Source organism: Salvelinus sp. IW2-2015, linkage group LG23, assembly GCF_002910315.2.
Source record: "Salvelinus sp. IW2-2015 linkage group LG23, ASM291031v2, whole genome shotgun sequence".
Taxonomy (NCBI): domain Eukaryota; kingdom Metazoa; phylum Chordata; class Actinopteri; order Salmoniformes; family Salmonidae; genus Salvelinus; species Salvelinus sp. IW2-2015.
The window spans coordinates 22,455,252-22,482,157 of record NC_036863.1 but is presented as its reverse complement, the minus strand read 5'-3'; the positions used below and the strand labels follow the sequence as shown (position 1 = coordinate 22,482,157).

At 45.8% G+C, this 26,906-nt stretch overlaps 1 protein-coding gene across 3 annotated transcripts in view; it reads left to right on the top strand.

Annotated features, from left to right (window-relative positions):
• Positions 1 to 26,906, top strand: part of LOC111950672 (cytospin-B-like) — a 183,089-nt gene that overhangs the window by 140,720 nt on the left and 15,463 nt on the right. For all 3 annotated transcript variants that reach the window (XM_070434267.1, XM_023968448.1, XM_023968449.2), the window contains one exon: positions 20,578 to 20,694. In XM_070434267.1, the coding sequence (XP_070290368.1) occupies positions 20,578 to 20,694 (117 nt within the window). The remainder of the gene's footprint in view (positions 1 to 20,577; positions 20,695 to 26,906) is intronic.

Here is a 26,906-nt window from a genome sequence, read left to right as displayed (position 1 = left end):
CAAGTGTGCATGCTCAGCCCTCTCCTGTACTCCCTGTTCACCCATGACTGCATGGCCATGCACGCCTCCAACTCAATCATCAAGTTTGCAGACGACACAACAGTAGTAGACTTGATTACCAAAAATGACGAGACAGCCTACAGGAAGGAGGTGAGGGATCTGGGGAGTGGTACCAGGAAAATAACCTCTCCCTCAACGTCAACAAAACTAAGAAGCTGATCGTGGACCTCAGGAGACAGCAGAGAGAACACACTCCTATTCACATCGACGGGGCCACAGTGGAGAAGATGAAAAGCTTGAAGTTCCTCGGCGTACACATCCCTGACAATAGGAAATGGTCCACCCAAACAGACAATCTGGTGGAAAAGGTGCAACAGCGCCTCTTCAACCTCAGTAGGCTGAAGAACATTTTGGCTTGGCCCCTAAGACCCTCAAAAACTTTTACAGATGTACAATTGAGAGCATCCTGTCGGGCTGTATCACCGCCTGGTACGACAACCGCACTTCCCGCAACCGCAGGGCTCTCCAGAGGGTGGTGCGGTCTGCCCAACGCATCAACAGTGGCACACTGCCTGCCCTCCAGGACACCTACAGCACCCGATGTCACAGGAAGGCCAAAAAGATCATCAAGGACATCAACCACCCGGGCCACGACCTGTTCATCCCGCTATCATCCAGAAGGCGAGGTCAGTACAGGTGCATCAAAGCTGGTACCGAGAGACTGAAAAACAGCTTCTCTCTCAAGGCCATCAGACTGTTAAATAGCCACCACTAGCCGGCTACCACCTGGTTACTCAATCCTGCACCTTAGAGGCTGCTGCCCTATGTACATAGACATGACATCACTGGTCACTTTAAATGCAACACTAGTCACTAATAATGTTTACATAATGTTTAACTCATTTCATGTGTATATATTGTATTCTACTGTATTTTAGTCAATGCCACTCAGACAGTACTCGTCTTAATATTTATATATTTCTTAATTTAATTATTTTACTTTTAGATTTGTGTGCATTGTTGTGAATTGTTAGATACTACTGCACTGTTGGAGCTAGGAACACAAGCATTTCGCTACACCCGCAATAACATCTGCTAAATATGTGTATGTGGACCAATAAAATTGTATTTGATATGAGCGAGAGAGAGCGAACACACAGTCCAACACAGCCTACTGAGCAGGCTTCTCTAGAGTGCTGCATCTGTAGTTACTTCAACATATTACGTACACTATATATTTGTATATATTTGACCTTGCCTGCTGCTCCGGGTGTTGGGGTAGGTTCCTTGTTCCTTGTCAATCATTGGCTTATTGGTGAAATCAGCAGTCAGACAATATCTTCTTTAAGTAAATAAATTAAACCTTTATTAATGCAATTGCAGATAGAAGTTGACAATGGAAACATAGCATGTGTGTTTCAGAGTAAGTTCTGCACCCCACCTAAGGGCGCAGCTGATTTATACGTGATCACTCCCTAGTGGTATGATCACCTACGTCAATGTACAGGTGAATTCGGAAGTTTACATACACCTTAGCCAAATACATTTAAACTCAGTTTTTCACAATTCCTGATATTTAATCTTAGTAAAAATTCCCTGTCTTAGGTCAGTTAGGATCACCACTTTATTTTAAGAATGTGAAATGTCAGAATAATAGTAGAGAGAATGCTTTATTTCAGCTTTTATTTCTTTCATCACATTCCTAGTGGGTCAGGTTTACATACACTCAATTAGTATTTGGTAGCATTGCCTTTAAATTGTTTAACTTGGGTCAAACGTTTCGGGTAGCCTTCCACAAGCTTCCCACAATAAGTTGGGTGAATTGTGGCCCATTCCTCCTGACAGAGCTGGTGTAACTGAGTTAGGTTTGTAGGCCTCCTTGCTCGCACACGCTTTTTCAGTTCTGCCCACAAATTCTCTATGGGATTGAGGTCAGGGCTTTTGTGATGGCCACTCCAATACCTTGACTTTGTTGTCCTTAAGCCATTTTGCCACAACTTTGCCACAACAATGACACTTGGGGTCATTGTCCATTTGGAAGACCCATTTGCGACCAAGCTTGAACTTCCTGACTGATGTCTTGAGATGTTGCTTCAATATATCCACATAATTGTCCTTCCTCATGATGCCATTTATTTTGTGAAGTGCACCAGTCCCTCCTACAGCAAAGCACCCCCACAACATGATGCTGCCACCCCCGTGCTACACTGTTGGGATGGTGTTCTTCGGCTTGCAAGCATCCCCTTTTTCCTCCAAAACTAACGATGGTCATTATGACCAAACAGTTCTTTTTTTTTTTGTTTCATCAGACCACAGGACATTTCTACAAAAAGTACAATCTTTGTCCCATGTGCAGTTGCATACCATAGTCTGTTTTTTTTAGCGGTTTTGGATGATCATGTGCAAGAAGAGATACTGGTGTGCAAAAGAGCAGAAAAGTAAATAAATAAAAGCAGTATGGGGGGTGGGTAGGTAAATTGGGTGGGTAGTTTACAGATGGACTATGTACAGCTGCAGCGATCGGTTAGCTGCTCGGATAGCAGATTTTTAAAGTTGTTGAGGGAGATAAAAGTCTCCAACTTCAGAGATTTTTGCAATTCGTTCCAGTCGCAGGCAGCGAGAACTGGAAGGAAAGGCGTCCAAATGAGGTTTTGGCTTTAGGGATGATCAGTGAGATACACCTGCTGGAGCGCGTGCTGCGGGTGGGTAGCCATCGTGACCAGTGAACTGAGATAAGGCGGCACTTTACCTAGCATAGCCTTGTAGATGACCTGGAGCCAGTGGGTCTGACGACGAACATGTAGCGAGGGCAGCCGACTAGGGCATACAGGTCGCAGTGGTGGGTCGTATAAGGTGCTTTAGTAACAAAACGAATGGCACTGTGATAAACTGCATCCAGTTTGCTGAGTAGAGTATTGGAAGCTATTTTGTAGATGACATCGCCGAAGTCGAGGATCGGTAGGATAGTCAGTTTTACTAGGGTAAGTTTGGCAGCGTGAGTGAAGGAGGCTTTGTTGCGGAATAGAAAGCCGATTCTTGATTTGATTTTGGATTGGAGATGTTTGATATGAGTCTGGAAGGAGAGTTTGCAGTCTAGCCAGACACCTAGGTACTTATAGATGTCCACATATTCTAGGTCGGAACCGTCCAGGGTGGTGATGCTAGTCGGGGCGTGCGGGTGCAGGCAGCGAACGGTTTGAAAAGCATGCATTTGGTTTTACTAGCGTTTAAGAGCAGTTGGAGGCCACGGAAGAGGTGTTGTATGGCATTGAAGCTCGTTTGGAGGTTAGATAGCACAGTGTCCAGGAAGGGCGGAAGTATATAGAATGGTGTCGTCTGCGTAGAGGTGGATCAGGGAATCGCCCGCAGCAAGAGCAACATCATTGATGTATACAGAGAAAAGAGTCGGCCCGAATTGAACCCTGTGGTACCCCATAGAGACTGCCAGAGGACCGGACAACATGCCCTCCGATTTGACACACTGAACTCTGTCTGCAAAGTAGTTGGTGAACCAGGCAAGGCAGTCATTAGAAAAACCGGCTACTGAGTCTGCGATAAGAATATGGTGATTGACAGAGTCGAAAGCCTTGGCCAGGTCGATGAAGACGGCTGCACAGTAATGTCTTTTATCGATGGCGGTTATATATCGTTTAGTACCTTGAGCGTGGCTGAGGTGCACCCGTGACCGCCTCGGAAACCGGATTGCACAGCGGAGAAGGTACGGTGGGATTCGAGATGGTCAGTGATCGTTTGTTGACTTGGCTTTCGAGACCTTAGATAGGCAGGGCAGGATGGATATAGGTCTGTAACAGTTTGGGTCCAGGGTGTCTCCCCTTTGAAGAGGGGGATGACCGCGGCAGCTTTCCAATCCTTGGGATCTCAGATGATACGAAGGAGAGGTTGAACAGGCTGGTAATAGGGGGTGCGACAATGGCGGCGGACAGTTTCAGAAATAGGGGGTCCAGATTGTCAAGCCCAGCTGATTTGTATGGGTCCAGGTTTTCCAGCTCTTTCAGAACATCTGCTATCTGGATTTGGGTAAAGGAGAAGCTGGGGAGGCTTGGGCGAGTAGCAGCGGGGGGGGCGGGGCTGTTGGCCAAGGTTGGAGTCGCCAGGAGGAAGGATGGCCAGCCATTGAGAAATGCTTGTTGAAGTCTTCGATATCACGATTTATCGGTGGTGACCGTGTTACCTAGCCTCAGTGCAGTGGGCAGCTGGGAGGAGGTGCTCTTGTTCTCCATGGACTTTACAGTATCCCAGAACTTTTTGGAGTTAGAGCTACAGGAGGCAAATTTCTGCTTGAAAAGCTGGCTTTGCTTTCCTGACTGACTGCGTGTATTGGTTCCTGACTTCCCTGAACAGTTGCATATCGCGGGGCTCTTCGTGCTTTGCAGTTCGCCACAGGTGTTTTTGTCTGGTCGAGGGCAGTCAGGTCTGGAGTGAACAAGGGCTATATCTGTTCTTGGTTCTGCATTTTTGAACGGAGCATGCTTGTCAATATGGTGAGGAAGTAACTTTTAAAGATGACCAGGCATCCTCAACTGACGGGATGAGGTCAATATCCTTCCAGGGTACCCGGGCCAGGTCGATTAGAAAGGCCTGCTCGCAGAAGTGTTTTAGGGAGCGTTTGACAGTGATGAGGGGTGGTCGTTTGACCGCGGACGGGCGGATACAGGCAATGAGGCAGTGATCGCTGAGATCTTGATTGAAGACAGCAGAGGTGTATTTGGAGGCAGGTTGGTCAGGATAATGTCTATTAGGGTGCCCATGTTTACGGATTTAGGGTTGTACCTGGTGGGTTCCTTGATGATTTGTGTGAGATTGAGGGCATCAAGCTTGGTTGTAGGACTGCGGGGTGTTAAGCATCATCCCGTTTAGGTCACCTAACAGAACAAACTCTGAAGCTAGATGGGGAGCGATCAATTCACAGATGGTGTCCAGGGCACAGCTGGGAGCTGAGGGGGGTCGGTAGCAGGCGGCAACAGTGAGAGACTTATTTCTGGAGAGATTAATTTTTAAAAATTAGAAGTTCGAACTGTTTGGGCATAGACCTGGAAAGTTGACAGAACTTTGCGGCTATCTCTGCAGTAGATTGCAACTCCTCCCCCTTTGGCAGTTCTACTTGACGGAAGTGTTATAGTTGGGTATGGAAATCCCAGAATTTTTGGTGGCCTTCCTAAGCCAGGATTCGGACACGGCAAGGACATCAGGGTTGGCAGAGTGTGCTAAAGCGGTGAGTAAGGCAAACTTAGGGAGGAGGCTTCTGATGTTGACATGCATGAGGCCAAGGCTTTTTCGATCACAGAAGTCAACAAATGAGGGTGACTGGGGACATGCAGGGCCTGGGTTTACTCCACATCACCGAGGACAGAGGAGTAGTAGGTGAGGGTGCGGCTAAAGGCTATCAAAACTGGTCGCCTAGAGCGTTGGGGACAAAGAATAAAAGGAGCAGATTTATGGGCGTGGTAGAATAGATTCTGGGCATATGTGCAGACAGGGGTATGGTGGGGCGCGGTACAGCGGAGGCAAGCCCAGGCACTGGGTGATGATAAGAGAGGTTGTATCTCTGGACATGCTGGTCTCATGGGTGAGGTCACCGCATGTGTGGGGGGTGGGACAAAGGAGGTATCAGAGGTACGGAGAGTGGAACTACAGGGTCCATTGCAAACCAAAACAATGATAATGATAACTAGCCTGAACAACAGTATGCAAGGCATATTGATATTTGAGAGAGACATACAATAAGGCATAAAGTGATTGCAGGTCTTGATTGGGAGAGCTAGCTAAAACAACAGGTAAGATAACAGCAGCAATAACAGGGTGCTAGTCTAACACAGCAACAAAAGGTAAAAATGGCGACGACTAGGCAGAGAGGGTCGGATTAACTACACACAGATCCTGAGTTAAAGCACAGAGCCGACAGATAAAACACAAATAAAACAGAATGGAGTACCGTGAATTATGGACAGTCAGCATGCATCAGCTATGTAGCCAAGTGATCATAGTGTCCAGGGGGCAGCCGTAGATGGAGCAGGAAAGCCTCCACTAAGCTAGCACGCGGCGTTTAAAGTTAGTCCCCGGGGGTGGTCTGCTCAGACGGAGGGGGTCTGCTCAGACGTGGTCGTGTCGACAGAGAATCCAAGCCGGATGGCGAAAGAGAGGTTGTGAATTGTAGAATTGTGTTTGCTAACTGGTGCTAGCTTCGTGGCAGTGGCGCTAGCTGCGCTAGCTGCAAGCTAGCTGTGAGGATCAGAAGTAGTGGCTCAGGTTACGGCAGGAATCCGGCGTTGTTGTCGAGAGACAGTCCGATGCTGGTAAATTGGTGAGTAATATCCAGGCTAATAACAGGGCTGGTGTCTGTGCAGAGGTAAAAGCTACTAGCAGCGGCAAAAAAATGGCTAAATTAGCTTGTAGCTGATTTAGACCAGTTGTGTGGATTGGCAGGGCTCTGTGTCGGCAAAAAAAGGTCCAGTCCAATTGGCAAAAAGGTATTGTAGCCCAAGAATTCGCTGGTAGACCTCTTCGGCTAGCCGGCAGATGGGCCTAGCTCGAGGCTAGCTCAAGGCTAACTGGTGCTTGCTTCGGGACAGAGGTGTTAGCCAGTAGTAGCCATCCGGTTGCAGCTAGCTAGCTGTGATGATACGGTGTAATTGTCCAGAGCTTGCGTCAGGAATCCGGTGATGTGGTAGAGAAAAAGCAGTCCTATATGCTCTGGGTTGATATCGCGCTTGCAGACTGGCAGGTATTGGCCCGAGCTGAAGCTGGCTGTGTCCGAGTTAGGGTGAAGACCGCAGCAGTGGCTAACTGACTACTAGCTAGTAGCTAGTTATCTGGCTAGCTTCGATTGGGGTTACGGTTCTAAAGTATAAAAAAATAGCAGGTCCGTACCACATTGGGTGAGGCGGAATGTAGGAATGTATATTCAGTTCCTAGATGGAAGTTGAAATTAAAATATATACGAAATGTATACGAAAACATCGAAGACTATTTACACGGGACAAGACAAGACAAACACACGTCCGACTGCTACGCCATCTTGGACATTTTCTGGAATGTTTAAAGGCACAGTCAACTTAGTGTATGTAAACTTCTGACCCACTGGAATTGTGATACTGTGAATTATAAGTGAAATAATTTGTCTGTTAACAATTGTTGGAAAAATTACTTTTGTCATGCACAAAGTAGATGTTCTAACCGACTTGCCAAAACTGTAGTTTKGTAACAAGAAATTTGTGGAGTGGTTGAAAAACGCGTTTTAATGACTCCAACCTTAGTGTATGTAAACTTCCGACTTCAACTGTATATATGCAGCAATATGCTGAGGTTACCTTATAAGGTAACCTAGTACAGTAGCTTCTCTGAATTCATTAGCATTGTCCACTGTCACACAAGATCAAAATGTCTAAACCAGACAGTGGTTACTTGCAACAGCTAGGCCTTAACCACAAAGACCAATATAGATGGCTTTTGCAACGTATAGTGGCAGAGTTTTTAGGCACATAGCAACAGTATCTATTATAAGGCCTGCAGAAAAACATATGAATCTTACGGTCCCCTTAATCAATAATGGGGAGGGTCTTTGGGACACTAACCCCTTCATGTGTGTCCCTGTCCGGCACTGGCTGCACCTTTCTTTCAGGCTGTCATTGCTCATGATGATGATTCATTGCATGACCCATTACTGCTGCTTCCCTTTTCTTTGTTTTGCCTTTCTTTGTGTTTTTTCTTTGTTCACACACTCTACTCAAATAGAGACAGACAGAGAGAAACAGAGAGAGGGGCTCAGGGCTTAATGGTAGTAGTAGGGACACTGATGGAGAGTACCTCATCAGTCGTACAACTCTCAGTAAATGTGAATGTCGACTTTCCTGCTTTATCAGACCAGACTGATTGGTTTTACCAGTGTGTGTGTGTGTGTGTGCGTGCGTGCGTGCGTGCGTGCGTGCGTGCGTGCGTGCGTGCGTGCGTGCGTGCGTGCGTGCGTCTGTCCGTCCGTCCGTGCGAGCATGCATACGCACGTTCTCCATCATCAGGCAGTATGAGTGTGTTTTCTCTCATCGGTCATGGAGCCCTCAGAGAGTGAGAGTGTGTGTGCTCCATCATCAGCCAGTGGGCAGTGGATTTCCTCTCTACACTTCAGCACCATAATGTGATAATGGCACACTGTCATCTGGGTGTCAAGTGTCATAATAACAGGCTGGCTTTCACCCACTTACTATAGCTATTATCTACACGTTATCCACTTGCACTTTTTTACTGTCACAGGAAGTTAGATAACACTTGCAGTGAATCCTATTACTCTGTACAGTTTTATTGTGACTCCAATGGCAATGTGCTTATTTGTTTCTATATAAATACATTTTCTTGTGAAACTGGGGCCAGTGTGGTTGATGTAAGAGAGAAAAAAACATTGAGAGATGACTGTTGGTTTGTGCTGTAGTGTAGAGAGCTTTATCAAAAGTATTGGAATACAGCCTTCTCTGTTGTCTCAGCTGCTGGCGATATTGTATTTTGAGGCCTTCTGACTGGCTGGCTGACATGCTGACTGGACCTCTTAATGCAATCATACTGTAGATGTTATTTTAAAGCTGGATTGCTGCCAAAGCAAGTGTTTAGGCTTGCTATCAACCTCATGCTCTCTCAATCCATCTCTCTTTAACMCCTCTCCCCCCTTTCTCTCTATCCATCTCTCTCTCACCCACTCCCCCCTCTTCTCGCTCTCCCTTCCTCTCCCTGTCGCCAGCTCTCGCTTTCCCATTCTCTCTCTCACTCCCACCCCCCCTCACTCTGTCTCTCTCTCTCTGTCTCCCTACCTCTCTCTCTCTTTGGTTCTTTTAACCGGGCTGCTCAGTATTCTGTGTGGAGCGAGATGTTTCCTGTCGCTTGATGCTGTGTTTGCTTTTCTGAGCCTGGTCCCAGAGTGCTCATCCCGTCTGCTGTTGTTTTAACATTCATGGCGCCCCTCTCTCCCCCTGTCTCTCCCCATCCCCCCTTTCTCTACCCCCGCCCGAGCATGGCCTGGCCAGACCAAGATGTAAGTCTGTGCTCCACACACACAAAGGCACAAACACGCAGAAAGACTCACAGCTGTAATCGTGCCAAAGATGCTTCTACAAAGTATTGAATAATTATGTCAATTAGATATTTCTGTATTTGAAAATAAGAGTAGCAAGGCTATATACAGACACCGGTTAGTCAGGCTTATTGAGGTAGTATGTACATGTAGGTATGGTTAAAGTGACTATGCATATATGATGAACAGAGAGTAGCAGTAGCGTAAAAGGAGGGGTTGGCGGGAGGTGGGACACAATGCAGATAGCCCAGTTAGCCAATGTGCGGGAGCACTGGTTGGTCGGGCCAATTGAGGTAGTATGAACATGGATGTATGGTTAAAGTGACTATGCATATAAGATAAACAGAGAGTAGCAGCAGCGTAAAAGAGGGCCTGGGGGGGGGCACACAATGTAAATAGTCCGGGTAAGGCTGTTCAGAAGTCTTATGGCTTGGGGGTAAAAACTGTTGAGAAGCCTTTTTGTCCTAGACTTGGCACTCCGGTACCGCTTGCCATGCGGTAGTAGAGAGAACACTCTATGACTGGGGTGGCTGGGGTCTTTGACAATCCATTTTTAGGGCCTTCCTCTGACACCGCCTGGTGTAGAGGTCCTGGATGGCAGGCAGCTTTTCCGCAGTGATGTATTCGGCCGTGCGCACTACCCTCTGAAGTGCCTTGCGGTGAGAGGCCGAGCAATTACCGTACCAGGCAGTGATGCAACCGGTCAGGATGCTCTCGATGTTGCAGCTGTAGAACCTTTTGAGGATCTCAGGACCCATGCCAAATCTTTTTAGTTTCCTTAGGGGAAATAGGCTTTGTCGTGCCCTCTTCACGACTGTCTTGGTGTGTTTGGACCATTCTAGTTTGTTGTTGATGTGGACACCAAGGAATTTGAAGCTCTCAACCTGCTCCACTACAGCCCCGTCGATGAGAATGGGGACGTGCTCGGTGCTCCTTTTCCTGTAGTCCACAATCATCTCCTTAGTCTTGGTTTAGTTGAGGGATAGGTTGTTATTCTGGCACCACCCGGCCAGGTCTCTGACCTCCTCCCTATAGGCTGTCTCGTCGTTGTCGGTGATCAGGCCTACCACTGTTGTGTCGTCTGCAAACTTAATGATGGTGTTGGACACGTGCCTAGCCATGCAGTCGTGGGTGAACAGGGAGTACAGGAGGGGACTGAGCACGCACCCCTGGGGAGCTCAGGTGTTGAGGATCAGTGTGGCAGATGTGTTGCTACCTACCCTCACCACCTGGCGGCGACCCGTCAGGAAGGCCAGGATCCAGTTACAGACCAGGTTCCTTAGCTTAGTGATGAGCTTTGAGGGTACTATCGTGTTGAGCTGTAGTCAATGAATAGCATTCTCACATAGGTGTTCCTTTTGTCCAGGTGGGAAAGGGCAGTGTGGAGTGCAATAGAGATTGCATCATCTGTGGATCTGTTTGGGCGGTATGCAAATTGGAGTGGGTCTAGGGTTTCTGGGATAATGGTGCTGATGTGAGCCATTACCAGCCTTTCAAAGCACTTCATGGCTACAGACGTGAGTGCTACGGGTCGGTAGTCATTTAGGCAGGTTGCCTTTGTGTTCTTGGGCACAGGGACTATGGTGGTCTGCTTGAAGCATGTTGGTATTACAGACTCAATCAGGGACATGTTGAAAATGTCAGTGAAGACACCTGCCAGTTGGTCAGCACATGCCCGGAGCACACGTACTGGTAATCCGTCTGGCCCCGCAGCCTTGTGTATGTTGACCTGTTTAAAGGTCTTACTCAAGTCGGCTACGGAGTGCGTGATCACACAGTCGTCCGGAACAGCTGACGCTCTCATGCATGCCTCAGTGTTGCTTGCCTCGAAGCGAGCATAGGAGTGATTTAGCTCGTCTGGTACGCTCGTGTCACTGGGCAGCTCGCGGCTGTGCTTCCCTTTGTAGTCTGTAATAGTTTGCAAGCCCTGCCACATCCGACGAGCGTCGGAGCCGGTGTAGTATGATTCAATCTTAGCCCTGTATTGACGCTTTACCTGTTTGATGGTTCGTCGCAGGGCATAGCGGGATTTCTTGTAAGCTTCCGGGTTAGAGTCCCGCACCTTGAAAGCGGCACCTCTACCCTTTAGCTTAGTGCGAATGTTGCCTGTAATCCATGGCTTCTGGTTGGGGTATGTACGTACAGTCACTGTGGGGACGACGTTCTCAATGCACTTATTGATAAAGCCAGTGACTGATGTGGTGTATTCCTCAATGTCATCAGAAGAATCCCGGAACATGTTCCAGTCTGTGATAGCAAAACAGTCCTGTAGTTTAGCATCTGCTTCATCTGACCATTTTTTTATAGACCGAGTCACTGGTGCTTCCTGCTTTAATTTTTGCTTGTAGGCAGGAATCAGGAGGATAGAGTTGTGGTCGGATTTACCAAAAGGAGGGTGAGGGAGAGCTTTGTACGCGTCTCTGTGTGTGGAGTACAGGTGATCTAGAATTTTTTCCCCTCTGGTTGCACATTTAACATGTTGATAGAGATTTGGTAGAACTGATTTAAGTTTCCCTGCATTAAAGCCTCCGGCCACTAGGAGCGCCGCCTCTGGGTGAGTGGTTTCCTGTTTGCTTATTTCYTTATACAGCTGACTGAGTGCGTTCTTAGTGCCCGCATCTGATTGTGGTGGTAAATAAACAGCCACAAAAAGTATAGCTGAGAACTATCTAGGCAAGTAGTGTGGCCTGCAATTTATCACAATATACTCTACTTCAGGCGAGCAAAATCTAGAGACTTCCTTAGATTACTACCCTGAATCTGCAGGTAGCTAGCTAACCAGGTTTAATGTTAGCTAACTAGCTAAAATTAGGCAATAACTAGCCATGCAAATGGCTGAGATACAAATAATATTACTACACAGATCATACACTTAAAGTTAGCTAGCGAGCTAACAGTAGGATTTAACTTGAAATGAAAACAACTTTCTGACAACATTTGAAAAAATATAATATCTGAAAATGTAGCTAGCTAGACTATCTTACTCATATACATCGATGGACGCTTGTCCCTCTCTGTCACGGATGCCATGGTTGCCCTTAGATTGAAGATGTAATCCGGAGACAGGTGTTTTATACAACAGCCTTCTGTGTGTTTTCTTTTTGCAATCAAACACCAGAATTTTTCTACATCCCCTTGGCTATCATACTCTAATTCCACCAGGCATTCCACTGATTTCAAAACTCGGTCCTCCAGAAAATGGAGAGCAACACTTTTGCAGTTCTACTAGGTGATATCTTTCAAAAAAGCAGCGTTAGAAAGGATTACCTACGCATAGTGACCAGCTCATGTTAATGGTAGAATGGAGCCAAAGAGGATGGCTGATGTTTTACATGCCCGTAATCCATTGTGCTATTTTTTTTTTTTTGTGTTGTTTGTAAAAACAAATGTGTACTTATTTTGTACATAATGTTGCTTCTACCGTCTCTTATGACCGAAAATAACTTCTGGACATCAGAACTGGGATTACTCACCACAGACTGGAAGAAGCTTTTTCCTTTAACGAGTCCGACGAGAAAGATATACTGCTCTCCCGGGAACAGGCCCAGATCCACGTCATTTGCGTGAAGAAAAGACAGAGGAAAAGAGGACGCAGATCAGGGTGCCTTTTGAGAATCTGTAGGCGAGCGAGTAAACTCCCATTGCCATCAATTCTACTTGCTAACATGCAGTCATTGGAAAATAAAATGGATGACCTCTGATTATCCTACCAACGGGACATAAAGAACTGTAATTTCCTATGTTTCACTGAGTCGTGGCTGAACGACGACACGGACAATATAGAGCTGGAGGGATTTTCATGCACCGGCAGAACAGAGAAGCTACGTCTGGTAAGACGAGGGGTGGGGGTGTGTGTCTTTTTGTCAATAACAGCTGGTGCGCGATGTCTAATATTAAAGATGTCTCGAGGTATTGCTCGCCTGAGGGAGAGTACCTTATGATAAGCTGTAGACCACGCTATCTAGCAAGAGAGTTCTCATCTATATTATTCGTAGCCGTCTATTTACCACCACAGACTGATGCTGGCACTAAGATCGCACTCAACCAACTCTATAAGGCTATGAGCAAACAAGAAAATGCTCACCCAAAAGCGACGCTTCTAGTGGCCAGGGACTTTAATGCAGGCAAACTTAAATCAGTTTTACCTCATTTTTACCAGCATGTCACATGTGCAACCAGAGGGAAAAAAACTCTAGACCACCTTTACTCCACACACAGAGATGCATACAAAGCTCTCCCCCGGCCCTCCATTTGGCAAATCCGACCATAATTCTATCCTCCTGATTCCTGCTTCCAAGCAAAAACTAAAGCAGGAAGTACCAGTGTCGAGGCTCAATACGGAAGTGGTCAGATGGCACGGATGCTATGCTACATTACTGTTTAGCTAGCACAGACTGGAATATGTTCCGGGATTCATCCAATGGCATTGAGGAGTATACCACCTCAGTCATCGGCTTCATCAATAAGTGCATCGATGACGTCGTCCCCACAGTGACCGTACATACATATCCCAACCAGAAGTCATGGGTTACAGGCAACATCCGCATCGAGCTAAAGGCTAGAGCAGCCGCTTTCAAGGAGCGGGACACTAATCCGGACGCCTATAAGAAATCCCACTATGCTCTCAGACGAACCATCAAACAAGCAAAGCGTCAATACAGGATTAAGATTGAATCCTACTACACCGGCTCTGACGCTCGTCGGATGTGGCAGGGCTTGAAAACTATTACGGACTACAAAGAGAAACCCAGAYACGAGCTAAATGTCTTTCATTTTCACTTTGAGGCAAGCAACACTGAAGCATGCATGAGAGCACCAGCTGTTCTGGATGACTGTGTGATAACGCTCTCGGTAGCCGATATGAGCAAGACCTTTAAACAGGTTAACATTCACAAAGTCGCGGGGCCAGACCGATTACCAGGACGTGTACTCAAAGCATGCGTGGACCAGCTGGCAAGTGTCTTCGCTGTCATTTTCAACCTCTCCCTGACCGAGTCTGTAATACCTACATGTTTCAAGCAGACAACCATAGTCCCCGTGCCCAAGGAAGCGAAGGTAACCTGCCTAAATGATTACAGCCCCGTAGCACACACGGTAGCCATGAAGTCCTATGAAAGGCTGGTCATGGCTCACATCAACAGCATCCTCCCGGATACCTTAGACCTTCTCCAATTTGCATACCGCCCCAACAGATCCACAGATGACGCAATCTCAATTGCATTCCACACTGCCCTTTCGCTCCAGGATAAAAGGAACACCTATGTGAGAATGCTGTTCATTCACTACAGCTTAGCATTCAACAACATAGTGCCCACGAAGCTCATCACTAAGCTAAGGACCCTGTGACTAAACACCTCCCTCTGCAACTGGATCCTGGACTTCCTGACGGGCCGCCCCCAGATGGTAAGGGTAGGCAACAACATGTCTGCCACACTGATCTTCAACACTGGGGCCCCTCAGGGGTGTGTAGTTAGTCCCCTACTGTACTCCCTGTTCACCCACGACTGCATGGCCGAACACGACTCCAACACCATCATTAAGTTTGCTAACGACACAACACTGGTAGGCCTGAACATCGACAACGATGAGACAGCCTATAGAGAGGAGGTCAGAGAACTGGCAGTGTGGTGCCAGAACAACAACCTCTCCCACAATGTGAGCAAAACAAAGGAGCAGGTTGTGGACTACAGGAAAAGGCGGGCCGATCAGGCCCCCATTAACATCAACGGGGCTGTTGTGGAGCGGGTCGAGAGTTTCAAGTTCCTTGGTGTCCACATCACCATGATCTATTATGGTCCCAACACACCAAGACAGTCGTGAAGAGGGCACGACAACACCTTTCCCCCTCAGGAGACTGAAAAGATTTGGCATGGGTCTCCAGATCCTCAACAAGTTCTACAACTGCACCATCGAGAGCATCCTGACTGGTTGCATCACCACTTGGTATGGCAACTGCTCGGCATCTGACCATAAGGCGCTACAGCGGGTAGTGCGTGCGGCCCAGTACATCACTGGGGCCAAGCTTCCTGAATCCAGGACCTAAATAAAGGCGGTGTCATAGGAAAGCCCATAAAATTGTCAGAGACTCCAGTCACCCAAGTCATAGACTGTTTTCTCTGCTACCGCACGGCAAGCGGTACCGGAGCGCCAAGTCTAGGACCAAAAGGCTCCTTAACAGCTTCTACCCCCAAGCCATAAGACTGCTGAACAATTAATCAAATGGCCACCGGACTATTACATTGACTCGTTACCGGTACCCCCTGTATATAGCCTCGCTATTGTTATGTTATTGTGTTACTTTTTATAATTATTTACTTTAGTTTATTTGGTAAATATTTTCTTAACTCTTCTTGAACTGAGGGCCTCCCGGGTGGCGCAGTGGTCTAGGGCACTGCATCGCAGCGCCCAGGCTCTGTCGCAGCCGGCCGCGACCGGGAGGTCCGTGGGGCGACGCACAATTGGCCTAGCGTCGTCCGGGTTAGGGAGGGTTTGGTCGGTAGGGATATCCTTGTCTCATCGCGCATCAGCTACTCCTGTGGCGGGCCGGGCGCAGTGCGTGCTAACCAAGGGAGCCAGGTGCACGTTGTTTCCTCCGACACATTGGTGCGGCTGGCTTCCGGGTTGGAGGCGCGCTGTGTTAAGAAGCAGTGCGGCTTGGTTGGGTTGTGTTTCGGAGGACGCATGGCTTTCGACCTTCGTCTCTCCCGAGCCCGTACGGGAGTTGTAGCGATGAGACAAGATAGTAATTACTAACAATTGGATACCACGAAAATTGGGGAGAAAAGGGGCTAAAAAATAATAATAATAATAAATAAAAAAACTCTTCTTGAACTGCACTGTTGCTTAATGGCTTGTAAATAAGCATTTCACGGTAAGGTCTACACTTGTTATATTCGGCGCATGTGGCAAATAAAGTTTGATTTGATTTATAGGCAGAAGCGCGCTACATGGCAGACCGAACTATGGCAGACCGAACTATCCGAACTTATCTCTCGGCATGTCCAGCCCATCTATTATCTCAACCAATCACGGCTAGCGGGACGGTTCCTTTTTCCGTAGCTAAACCAACTAGGCTCGTAATTTAACAATTTTATTTGTATTTACAGATGGCATACAAGTTTGTAATTAAGGCACATGAAAGTGTTTCAGAAGGCATGTCTGCCCAAAAAACACATTTWGATTTTTTTTTWAAGTTTGTGTTCAAATGGCTCCCCTGTGAAGTAGTGACGCGCAACAAATGCCTAGTTTCCCGGGAAACGAGTCACAAATGTGGAATGAGCCAAGGGGTATGAATTCTTTCTGAAGGCACTGCATATGTAAACAATCGTTCCTCCAAAGGATCATTCTATGGATCAAAAATCATGGTCTTGTTTTGTTTTGTTTTGTTTTGTGAGGAATCACCCAAATAGAAAATGATGAATGAGTGAATCTGAATCAGTTTCTCGTGAATCAAGAGCTTCATCTCAATGACAACGTGAATCAAGAGTTTCATCTCAATGATGATGTGAATCAAGAGCTTAATCTCAACCCACTGTTCCCCGGGCACCGAAGACGTGGATGTCGATTAAGGAAGCCCCCCGCACCTTAACTGCCTTGCTCAGGTGCAGAATGACAGATTTTTACCTTGTCAGCTCGGGGATTCGATCCAGCAACTGCTCTAACCACTAGGTAGTAATAAAATGTTTCTTTCTATCCTGTAAATTCGACCCAGCAGCAGCATCTGTTATTGAGCACTGCAGATAAAGTCTACATCCCAAATGGGACCCTATTTAGATCACTACTTTTAGATCCAGACTTTTGGTAGTGCACTGTATATAGATAGTGAATAGGGTGCCATTTGGGATGCAACCAAGCTTACCGTTCGGTGACTAGAAAGGAATGCAGTGCAGCCTTTGAGCCTCCCCTGTCCTCCCAGAAGCCCTGGGACAAGATGCCCATCTGGACAGACAGCGGGACAACTAAGTGACAAGGTCCTGGGTCCAGGCAGGGTCCCTACTCTGAGAGGGGACATCTGATGGCCAATCAAAGGGGAGTGATGGGGTGTCAGGTCTCAGGTCTCAGGGGGACCTACAGGGATCATACCCAGGGGAGAAAGCTCTCTGGCTGGGTGCCCTGTTCCCAACGTCCCCTATGGATCTGGAAGCACATGGAAGGGAGAGGGGGACACAGGAAATACCTCTCAATCCAACTGGGATCTGACTGGGAGTGTAACGGCTGTCTGAGGAGTAGTAAGGATCGGAGGACCAATGCGCAGCGTGGTACATGTTCATGCTCTTTATTAAAACAATCVAACACTGAAACAAAACAATAAACGACACGTGAAATAACCAACCGAAACAGTTCCGTGTGAAGTACACAGACACAGAAAATAAACACCCACGAAACACAGGTGGAAAAAGGCTACCTAAGTATGATTCTCAATCAGAGACAACTAACGACACCTGCATCTGATTGAGAACCATACCAGGCCAAACGTAAAACACAACATAGAAAAACGAACATAGACAACCTACCCAACTCACGCCCTGACCATACTAAAACAAAGAAATAACAAAAGAACTAAGGTCAGAACGTGACAGGGAGAGTGCGTAGATGAAAGATGGAGAAAGCCCTTGTCTTTCCTCAGAACTCTGGCATCTCTTATCATATGTTTGAAATGGTGGATGAGGTGCTGTGTGTGGATAACACACATATAGGCACGCTCACACCCACACAATCCCCTGGACATGCTGCAGTGCATGTTTCAGCTGTAAGACACACTAAAATATGGATGAAGGGTTTATAGGAATAAGACAAGACCCTCTTAAAAAACATTAAAGAAACATGGCGGTTTGATGAGAGGTATTCTCTCACGAGGTGACTAAACGGGCACCTCTGGGCTGTAGATATTGTTGTAAATAGATTGTTGCAAATGGATTGTTGTAAATTGCTGTACATTGCTATTGTTGTTGTTGTTTTTAATTGCACTGAGTGCATGTGAAGTGTCGATCTTGCCCACATGTCATCATGCTGCAAAATGAGGACCAAAACGGAAATAAGCCTGTGGGCTTTACTGTGTTTTTATCCTCAATCATTTTTAATGCATGCAATGTTGTCTCCGGCTGGAGCAGCCTACTGCTTTCAGTTATGCAATAAATGAAATCTATCAACCAGCAATAAAAGTAACTCTCCGATTGCACTTAGTAGGAAACATGACCTAGCATATTGATCAGCTATGGACAGGGTATGTAGATTAAACAACCCCATTAGTTTTCATTTGTGTGTTGCTCCATATGTTTAATATTAGCCTCGTGAAGCTGCCTCATCCCGCGAGCTTACATCTGCAACATTCATATAAGCTCACCAGATCAGGCGGCTTTGTGAGGCTACTTTAATGTGAGAATGCTGTTCACTGACTACAGCTCAGCGTTCAACACYATAGTGCCCACAAAGCTCATCACTAAGCTAAGGAACCTGGGACTAAACACCTCCCTCTGCAACTGGATCCTGGACTTCCTGACTGGTCGCCCCCAGGTGGTAAGGGTAGGCAACAACACGTCTGCTACGCTGATCCTCAACACTGGGACCCCACAGGGGTGTGTGCTTAGTCCCCTCCTGTACTCCCTGTTCACCCACGACTGCGTGACCAAACACGACTCCAACACCATCATTAAGTTTGCAGACGACACAACAGTGGTAGGTCTGATCACCGACAACGATGAGACAGCCTACAGGGAGGAGGTTAGAGACCTGGCAGTGTGATGCCAAGACAACAACCTCTCCTTCAATGTGAGCAAGACAAAGGAGCTGATCGTGGACTACAGGAAAAGGCCCCCATTAACTTCGACGGGGCTGTAGGGGAGCGGGTCGAGAGTTTCAAGTTCCTTGGTGTCCACATCACCAACGAACTATCAGGGTCCGAACACACCAAGACAGTTGTAAAGAGGGCACGACAACACCTTTTCCCCCTCAGGAGACTGAAAAGATTTGGCATGGGTCCTGAGATCCTCAAAAGGTTCTACAGCTGCACCATCGAGAGCATCCTGACCGGTTGCATCACCGCCTGGTATGGTAACTGCTCGGCATCTGACCGTAAGACGCTACAGAAGGTACTGCGTACGGCCCAGTACATCACTGGGGCCAAGCTTCCTGCCATCCAGGACATTCACCCCCCCCCCCCCCCCCCACATTTGTTTTTTGCGCTGCTGCTACTCGCTGTTTATTATCTATGCATAGTCACTTCACCCTACTGTACCTACATGTACAAATGACCTCGACAAACCTGTACCCCCGAACATTGACTCGGTACCGGTACCCCCTGTATATAGCCTCGTTATTGTTATTTTATTGTGTTACTTTTTATTATTTTTCACTTTGGTTTATTTGGTATATATTTTCTTAACTCGTCTTGAACTGCACTGTTGGTTAAGGGCTTGTAAGTAAGCATTTCACGGTAAGGTCTACACTTGTTGTATTCGGCGCGTGTGAAAAATAAAGTTTGATTTGATTTAATTTAGACCACATGGAGGATTCAATAAATCCGATTTTTATATGAATAAAGACTTGCTAAAGAGCAAATATTCAGCATTTTGACATGTTCCTCTGTGTACCCACTGTGATTTTAACCCACTTAACACCAACATTACTCCAAGTTTTCACCATCATTATAAAGCCCTAGATATTTTGTGGTTTGACAGTCATTTTTGAAGATTATTATTTATTTCATGTGATTAGTGATTCATTTTAAGGTCAAGAAAACCCATCCATGAAATTAAATGAACTAAATGAACTATTACTTTTAAAATATTTTTTTCCAAAGAAACATTGAACATCTAATAGTCAAATCATAGTGTAAAAGCAGGTCAGTTGGTTCTACTCTTTTTGACCATTTTCCGGTATTTTGTGGCGGAAAACTGAGTAGGTCGAGCATTACACATCAACACTGATACCCATAGATAGACAGGCTAGAAATGTTTAAACAATTGTGTTTTTTTGTGAAGCTTGTATTCAATTGCCCCTCCCTGTTGCACACAAAAAGCTTCCATTTCCCCTGTCACAGGGCATTTATGGCCGTCAACCCTGTTACAGTCAACCCTGTTACTTTATTTGGCACTTACTATAGTAAAAAAAATTTTTTTTACTTGAGATGAGAAAATATGTTTTTTATGAAGTTGAACATGACAGAATGTTCTTTATGGCAATGTTAAAATTAGGTGAAATCAAAAGTTTATTTTCACCAAGTTACACATCTCAAAAGCCACTGATTTGGTGGAACGACCCAAGTAGATAATTCCTTGAAGAATGAGCAAGAACTAAATGCAAACTAAAGCTAGTTGTCAGTGTTATATTTGTGGAAAATGAAGGTTGAGCAGGTTGTTTCCATGCTCTCCGTTATGCATATTTACTCTATGTTAATAAATGCTTCATTTGATCTCGTTATTGTTGTTCGAAATTCTTATTGAGACATCCACTGTTGATACTGGAAGAAGAATCTCTCTCACTCTCTCCATCTATCTCTCTTGTAGAACATTGATGTGACAAACTTCAGCAGCAGCTGGAGTGATGGCCTTGCATTCTGTGCTCTCCTCCACACCTACCTGCCTGCACATATCCCTTACCAGGAACTCATCAGTCAAGACAAGGTACCCACCTCACACACAACACACACACACACGCATGCATACATGCAGACAATTGCACGAACAAACACACTCATTCATCATTCCAATTAAGAGCTCATGAAATGGACACCCACACTGACGTGACATTTCAGATACACGCATGGATACCAGTAACATGATGACCTTCTACGTTCTCAATAAATGTTTTCTTCAAGTACATTCTTCTTCGAGTACCTCCAAAGCACCATTCATAGCGCTACACTTTAATACCTTACACTAAAGGCTATTGTATGGGAAACATAGGCCCAGATTTACTGAAGGTATGAGGGGACACACAACATGTTTTGTGTGTAAAGTAGCATTTCACTGTGGTGCGCAAGCATTTACAGCATGTAAAACCAACAAAACATGGTGGAGCATGTACCTTTACATTTGGGAGATCCTCCAAAGCACCAATGATAGCACCACAATTGAATCCCTTAGACTAAGGCCTAGATTCAATCCGGACCATGGAAGACCCGCGCTAAAGCGCAATTACAATTTAAAGGTAATGTTTCCGCACTCGCGAAGGCAGCGTTCACGGTAAACGTTGCGTATGTCGGCTAATTCAGAAATGACCTTTGAGTTTTGATCGCACTATAACGCGGATCTTCCACAGTCCAGAATGAATCTAGTCCTAAAGGCTTTTGTATGAGAAACACAGAGCATGTAACTATAAGGATACCCTCTATCACCTGGTGTTAAAGAGAAACAGCTATGTATTAGTTTTGACAGAGACAGTAATACTGTATGTACAGTACCAGTCAAAAGTTTGGACACACCTACTCTTTGAAGGGTTTTTCTTAATTTTTAATATTCTCTACGTTGTCGAATAATAGTGAAGACATCAAAACTATGAAATAACACAAATGGATTCATGTAGTAACCAAAATAGGCTCCCTTTGCCTTGATGACAGCTTTGCACACTATTGGCATTCTCCCAACCAGCTTATTGAGGTAGTCACCGGATTGCATTTCAATTAACAGGTGTGCCTTGTTAAAAGTTAATTTGTGGAATTTCTTTCTTTCTTTGAGACAATCAGTTGTGTTGTGACAAGGTAGGGGTGGTATACAGAAGATAGCCCTATTTGGTAAAAGACCAAGTCCATATTATGGCAAGAACAGCTCAAATAAGCAAAGAGAACGACAGTCCATCATTACTATAAAACATGAAGGTCAGTCAATCCGGAAAAAGTTTCCTCAAGTGCAGTTGCAAAAACCATTAAGCGCTATGATGAAACTGTCTCTCATGAGGACCGCCACAGGAAAGGAAGACCCAGATTTACCTCTGCTGCAGAGAATATTAGAGTTACCAGCCTCAGAAATTGCAGCCCAAATAAATGCTTCACAGAGCTCAAGTAACAGACACATGTCAAAGAAACCATTGTAAATAAGACTTGCCTAGTTAAATAAAGGTTCAATAAATTAAATAAAAACACTAAAGGACACCAATAAGAAGAAGAGACTTGCTTGAGCCAAGAAACACGAGCAATGGACATTAGACCGGTGGAAATCTGTCCGTTGGTCTGATGAGTTGTGAGACGCAGAGTAGGTGAACGGATGATCTCCGCATGTGTAGTTCCCACCAGGAAGCATGGAGGAGGAGGTGTGATGGTGTGGAGTTGCTTTGTTGGTGACACTGTCAATGATTTATTTAGAATTCAAGGCACACATCCATCACTCTCCTTCTTGGTCAAATAGCCCTTATGCAGCCTGGAGGTGTGTTTGGTCATTGTCCTGTTGAAAAACAAATGATAGTCCCACTAAGTGAAAAACAGATGGGATGGCATATCTCTGCAGAATGCTGTGGTGGAAATCTGTCCTTTGGTCTGATGAGTCCAAATTTGGTGTCTTTGTGAGACACAGAGTAGGTGAACGGATAATCTCCACATGTGTAGTTCCCACTGTAGTATCTGTGATCTACATCTGTTTATATTAGATACTATGCTGTTACTAAGCAGTAATGTATTATGGCAGTGTTATGTTACTACACCTAATAGGAAATGCACATGCGCACTATCGGGCCGGGGGCTGTAGAGCACGAGGAGCTTTTTGACTAAACGAAACTAACTGTACGCCCGTCTCCTGCCTGGTCATTTCTCCACAACACAAATATTACAGTGGCGACGAGGTGATTAAGCTTCTTAAACGGACATTGCTTGAAGGGAAGAATGTTGCGTGAGTAATGAAACTCAAAATAATTATGTAAATCGTCAGTCTTTTTTTTTTTTTTTGCCAGTAGAAAAGGCTAAGCACTGCTAGTAGGTACAGTGTTCAGGAGCTGCCAAGTAGCAAGACTATTGGAGTCCAGAATAGAGACACTGCCCTCTGGTGGTTAAATAAAAAAACGGTAATTGAACCCATTGAAATTAGGCGATCTCAGTGGAGAAATATTGTAAAAAAAAAAAGAAAGGAAAAAGAAACGTAACACAGTGTGTACATTATTACAAATGAGTGCAGTGAATGAAGTAATTGCAGAAACTTCTGAAATGAAGAAAGTGAAGAATTAGATGAAAATTCTGAAAATTAAGGAATACAAGGAATAAGGAAACTGAACAATTAACTGTGAAAATGGCAACCATTGGTCGAGTACCAGAGTTTGAGGCTACAAAAGAGGATTTCGATTCCTATTTAGAGCGTTTTGAGCGTTGGCTGGCTGCAAATGAAATCAAAGATGAAAAGAAAGCAGACGTGTTTTGGGTCCAGCTGAGTATGGATTGCTGAAAGGTCTCATTGAACCAATAAAAGCAGTGGAGTTGACCTATGCAGAATTTACTGAAACTCTTTCAAGGCATTTCAAGCCTAAGCCAATTCTCATTGCAGAACGTTTCAGATTTTACCAACGTCACCAGAGTCAAGGAGAAACCGTGGCTGACTACATCCTTGCTTTGAAAAGGCTGGCAAGTACATGTGAGTTTGCACGATTTCTTGATGACGCTCTCCGAGACAAGTTTGTATGTGGTCTCACAGGTGAAGCATATAACAGAAGGCTTCTGTCAGAGAAGGACCTGACCTTTAAAAAAGCCTGTGATATCGCACTTGGACTCGAGCTTGTCCACTGGGATACTATTGAGCTATCGGGACATGCAGAACGTCAGAAAGGTGTTCACAAGGTCAGTGACAAATGTCACACTTTTCTCAGTCCCGTTCTCAAGGTTACACAAGAACAAAGTAGTCCACATCACAAAGGTCTAAGCCAAGTTGCTACAGATGTGGGGGAGATAATCATCAGCACAGTGAATGTCGATTCCAAAATGAAAAGTGACACAATTGTGGAAAGGTTGGACTTCTACAGAGAGTATGAAAAGCTCCAAAACGCCCAGCAGGAGCACACAAAGTGTCAGACGCAGCACAAGAAGAGGAAGGTACAACTGAAACAGTATTGGAACTGTTCACAGTGTACACAGCTCAACAACAAAAAGATGGAATCTATCTCAGCATGGAGAAATCTTCAGTCTGATAAATGACAAACCGGTGAGTCAGGCTACACTCACTAACATGCTGGAGAAGCACAAATAACTTTTCAAAGATGTCTACGGCGAAATACAAAACTTCACAGCAAAAGTCAGAGTCCAAGAAGGAACCAAGCCTATCTTTCACATACCATGTCCAGTTCCCTATGCTCTTAAGGAAGCACTAGAGAAGGAACTGGACCACCTAGAATAACCTCATCACGAATGTAGAGAGGAGCGACTGGGCCGCTCCGATCATTGTAGTCCCAAAGAAAGACTAGACCGTCAGAATGTACGGAGACTACAAGGTCACAGTAAATCGCTGCATACTACCAGAGGAATATCCACTACCAAACGCTGAAGATCTGTTTGCCACTCTAGCTGGTAGGAAGCTTTTCAGTAAGCTGGRCCTGTCATTCGCTTATCAGCAACTGAAGCTGGGTCCGGAGTCAGAACAGTATCTGACAATCAATAGACACAAGGGGCTATTCAGATTCAATCCCTTGGCCTATGGAATCTCGACAGCTCCAGCGATATTCCAACACACAATGGATCAGATCTTGGACAATATAGACAATGTTGTGTGCTTCATGGACGACATCCTCGTGTCAGCACCAAGCATTGGAGAGCACCTTGCTCCTGAACTATTACGGAAAGTTTGTGGCAAACTTGTCCACATTGTTGCATCCGCTTCACCAACTGCTGCAGGCCGATACAAAGTGGAATTGGTCCCCACAATGCGAAGAAGCATTCAAGTCTTGCAAACAGCGTCTGCTAAAGAGCAAGTGGCTTGCCCACTATGACACAGAGATTAAGCTGAGACTCGTGCGTGATGCATCTCCATACAGAGTAGGAGCCGTCATCTCACATGTTCTACCGTCAGGTGAAGAAGACCCTATTGCATTTGCATCACGGATTCTGTCACCAAGTGARAAAAATTATGCTCAAATTGAGAAGGAAGCCCTGGGCATAATATTCAGAGTGAAGAGGTTTCACAAATATCTCTACAGAAGGAAGTTCCAACTTCTGACAGATCACAAGCCTCTGTTGGCCATCCTTGGATCAAAATCAGCCATACCAACCATTGCTGCACTACGAATGCAACGTTGGGCTCTGATATTGCTAGCCTACGACTACGAGATCGAGTACAGACGATCCAGTGATCATGCAAATGCAGATGCACTATTAAGACTACCATGCAATAGTGACTCCGACAGTAAAGATGATAGAGCAGTCTTCCAGATCTATCTCATCAATGAACTGCCCATATCTGCTTCAGACATAGCAAAGGAAACGAGGAAAGACCCAGTCCTTTCCAAAGTCTTGGACTTAACATTAGGCGGTTGGCCAACCTTCGTAAATGACGATAACCTTCATCCATTCATCGAAAAGAAAGACCAGTTATCCACTGATCAAGGATGTGTTCTGTGGGGATCAAGGGTGGTGGTACCTCACAAATTTCAGAGGAGACTGCTATCTGACCTGCATGAGGGACATCCAGGGATCACTCGAATGAAAGCACTCGCYCGCAGTTATCTGTGGTGGCCTGGACTGGATCAGGACATTCAACAGCATGTAGGCCACTGCTCACCTTGTGAAGCTGTTCGCAACAAGCCTGCTGCTGCACCTCTTCATCCATAGTCCTGTGCTGCTACACCATGGGAACGCATCCATGTGAAATACGCCGAGATTGACAAGCAACATTTCCTTGTTGTCGTCGATGTCCATTCCAAGTGGATGGAAGTGTTCCCTACTCAACTGACCACAGCTGAGAAGACCATCAATATTCTCAGACACCTGTTCGCAACCTTTGGACTAGTCAAGGAGCTCGTATCGGACAATGGCCCTCCTTTCACCTCAAACGATTTTGAAATGTTTCTCAAGAACAACGGAGTAAGGTACATCCTGTCACCACCTTACCATTCGGCATCAAACGGAGCAGCGGAGAGATCCGTGCAAACCTTTAAGAAGGCCTGGACTAGACTCGAGGTTCAGTCTGTTCCCACCCACCAAAGGCTTACCCGGTTCCTGTTTATTTACCGTAACACACCACACACAAAAAYAGAAACGTACACAAGCTGAACTGTTTCCGAAACGTCAACCACGTATCCGCCTGACATTGTTGAAACCAGACTTGTCAAGCACTGTGGCAAAGCACCAGCTACAGCAGAAGAAAGCTCATGACAGACACTCAAAGACTGTCAGAGAATTCAAATAGGGAGAGAGTGTGATGGTACGTTATTTCAGACACCCCAAGCGCCTGTGGAACTCAGGTGTGATCTTGCAACGCAGAGGACCTTTGACTTACCAAGTCCAAATTGGTCATTGCCATGTCAACGTTCATGTAGATCATCTGCTACGGTCCAACGCCCCAGCAGAGACATGCCGAGAGAACAAGAACAATAACGACCCCCAGGACTATTCTCCTGACTGTGGACGTATGGGAGAGACAGAGCCTGACCTTCCACCCGAACCTGGCCCACCACCGGAAGCCCAGGAGGAGCGGAGATATCCTATTCGACAGCGAAGGGCACCTCAAAGGCTTGACCTAAGTTGAGCTGTTTCAGGCGGTAACAGACAGTAAAACAAACAAACACTTTAATATGTCCTAGATAAAAGGAAAGAAAAAGTACATCACTTGGGTTAGTTATTAGGACACAAATTCCATCTTCGGGGCAGAATAATCCCCTAGATTTGTGCTGGGCTCTGAAAAGTCTGTTTCAACACAGTAGTTGAAAAATG